Raw genomic sequence first — 1210 nt, 5'->3', positions numbered from 1 at the left:
TAACCCTGCCCTCCTTCAGCTTAAGGCCATTATTTTAAGACCATTTAAAATTCCTGGCATCTCCTAAAGCACCAGGATATCCAGGAGAGCCACAGGACACACAGCCAAAGAAACACTTTCAGATATATTTTAAAAATCCTTCTTGGTTTCTTACTTCACCTCAAGACTCCAACAAAGCTCCAGGAAAGAAGAAACATTTTTTTTATTATTATTTCGTGTACTTATGTGGCATCTCCTGGTTAGGACTGAGTATCAGAGAGGGAATGAGAACACTAACACTTGGAGAACGTGAAGCCTCCAGTTCTGTTCTGCTTTTTACAAGGATAAAGGAGCAAGAACTGGGGTCCAAATGCACAAATAGTGAAAACCATCCCTCTGTGCTGACCCTTTTACAAATAAGAAAGAATTTAAGCACAAAAGCTCAACTGTTTATGCACCAAACAGAACCCAACAATTCTAGTGCCACGTGCTACCTCTGCCTCCAGAGTCCGTTTCTCTGGTGATAATTTCAACCTCAGTGTTCAAATCCCAGAGGAGAGGAGTGTTCCTACCCAGGAAAGCACATCCTGCACTCCTGCAGGCTTCAGCCATTCCTTCTTGGATCGTCTCAGTCACTTCAGCATCAAGTTTGCCACAGGCAAAATAACTGAGGAAGAAGAGGGGCTCTGCTCCGTGGGGCAGCAGGGCATTGACACACAGGGCCACCAGGTCCTGCCCGAGGGTGGTGTGTCTCCTGCAGGCTTGTGCCATCTGCAAAACATGGTGGGGAGGAGGAACAGGCAGAACCCACACATCAACCAGGCAAACAGAGCCCCTCCTGTCTCTGGCAGGAATCACTGCAGGACACAAGTGCAGGAGAGGCCCTGGTGCATCACCCGGCTCGAACCAAGAGAAAACTGCTCAGCTTCTGGCAGAGAAAAACTGTTTTGGTTTCTTAAACACTGATTCAAATTCTGGCTCCAGCTACCCAGAAATTGCCATTTTGGGTTGGGGTTTTTTTTTGTTTGCTTTTTGGAATATTATCATGGAATCATGGAATGGTGTGGGTTGGGAAGGGCCTTAAAGCCCACCCAGTTTCACCCCCTGCCATGGGCAGGGACACCTTCCACCAGACCAGGTTGCTCCAAGTCCCATCCAACCTGGCCTAGGACACTTCCAGGGATGGGGCATCCTCTGGGAAATCCATTCTGGGGCCTCCCCACCCTCCCAG

The 1210-nt window shown here is 48.4% G+C and overlaps 1 protein-coding gene across 1 annotated transcript in view; it reads right to left on the bottom strand.

Moving 5' to 3' along the window:
- LOC103759801 (trifunctional purine biosynthetic protein adenosine-3) overlaps positions 1 to 1210 on the bottom strand; it is a gene marked incomplete at its 5' end in the record, with an annotated part of 25113 nt that overhangs the window by 7624 nt on the left and 16279 nt on the right. Inside the window, one exon of the mRNA XM_029965890.1 lies at positions 471 to 750. Coding sequence (XP_029821750.1) covers positions 471 to 750 — 280 coding nt within the window. The remainder of the gene's footprint in view (positions 1 to 470; positions 751 to 1210) is intronic.

This window comes from Manacus vitellinus, unplaced genomic scaffold (assembly GCF_001715985.3).
Source record: "Manacus vitellinus isolate BGI_N305 unplaced genomic scaffold, ASM171598v3 scaffold_122_pilon, whole genome shotgun sequence".
Classification (NCBI taxonomy): Eukaryota; Metazoa; Chordata; class Aves; order Passeriformes; family Pipridae; genus Manacus; species Manacus vitellinus.
This window is presented reverse-complemented; position numbering and strand designations above follow the sequence as displayed.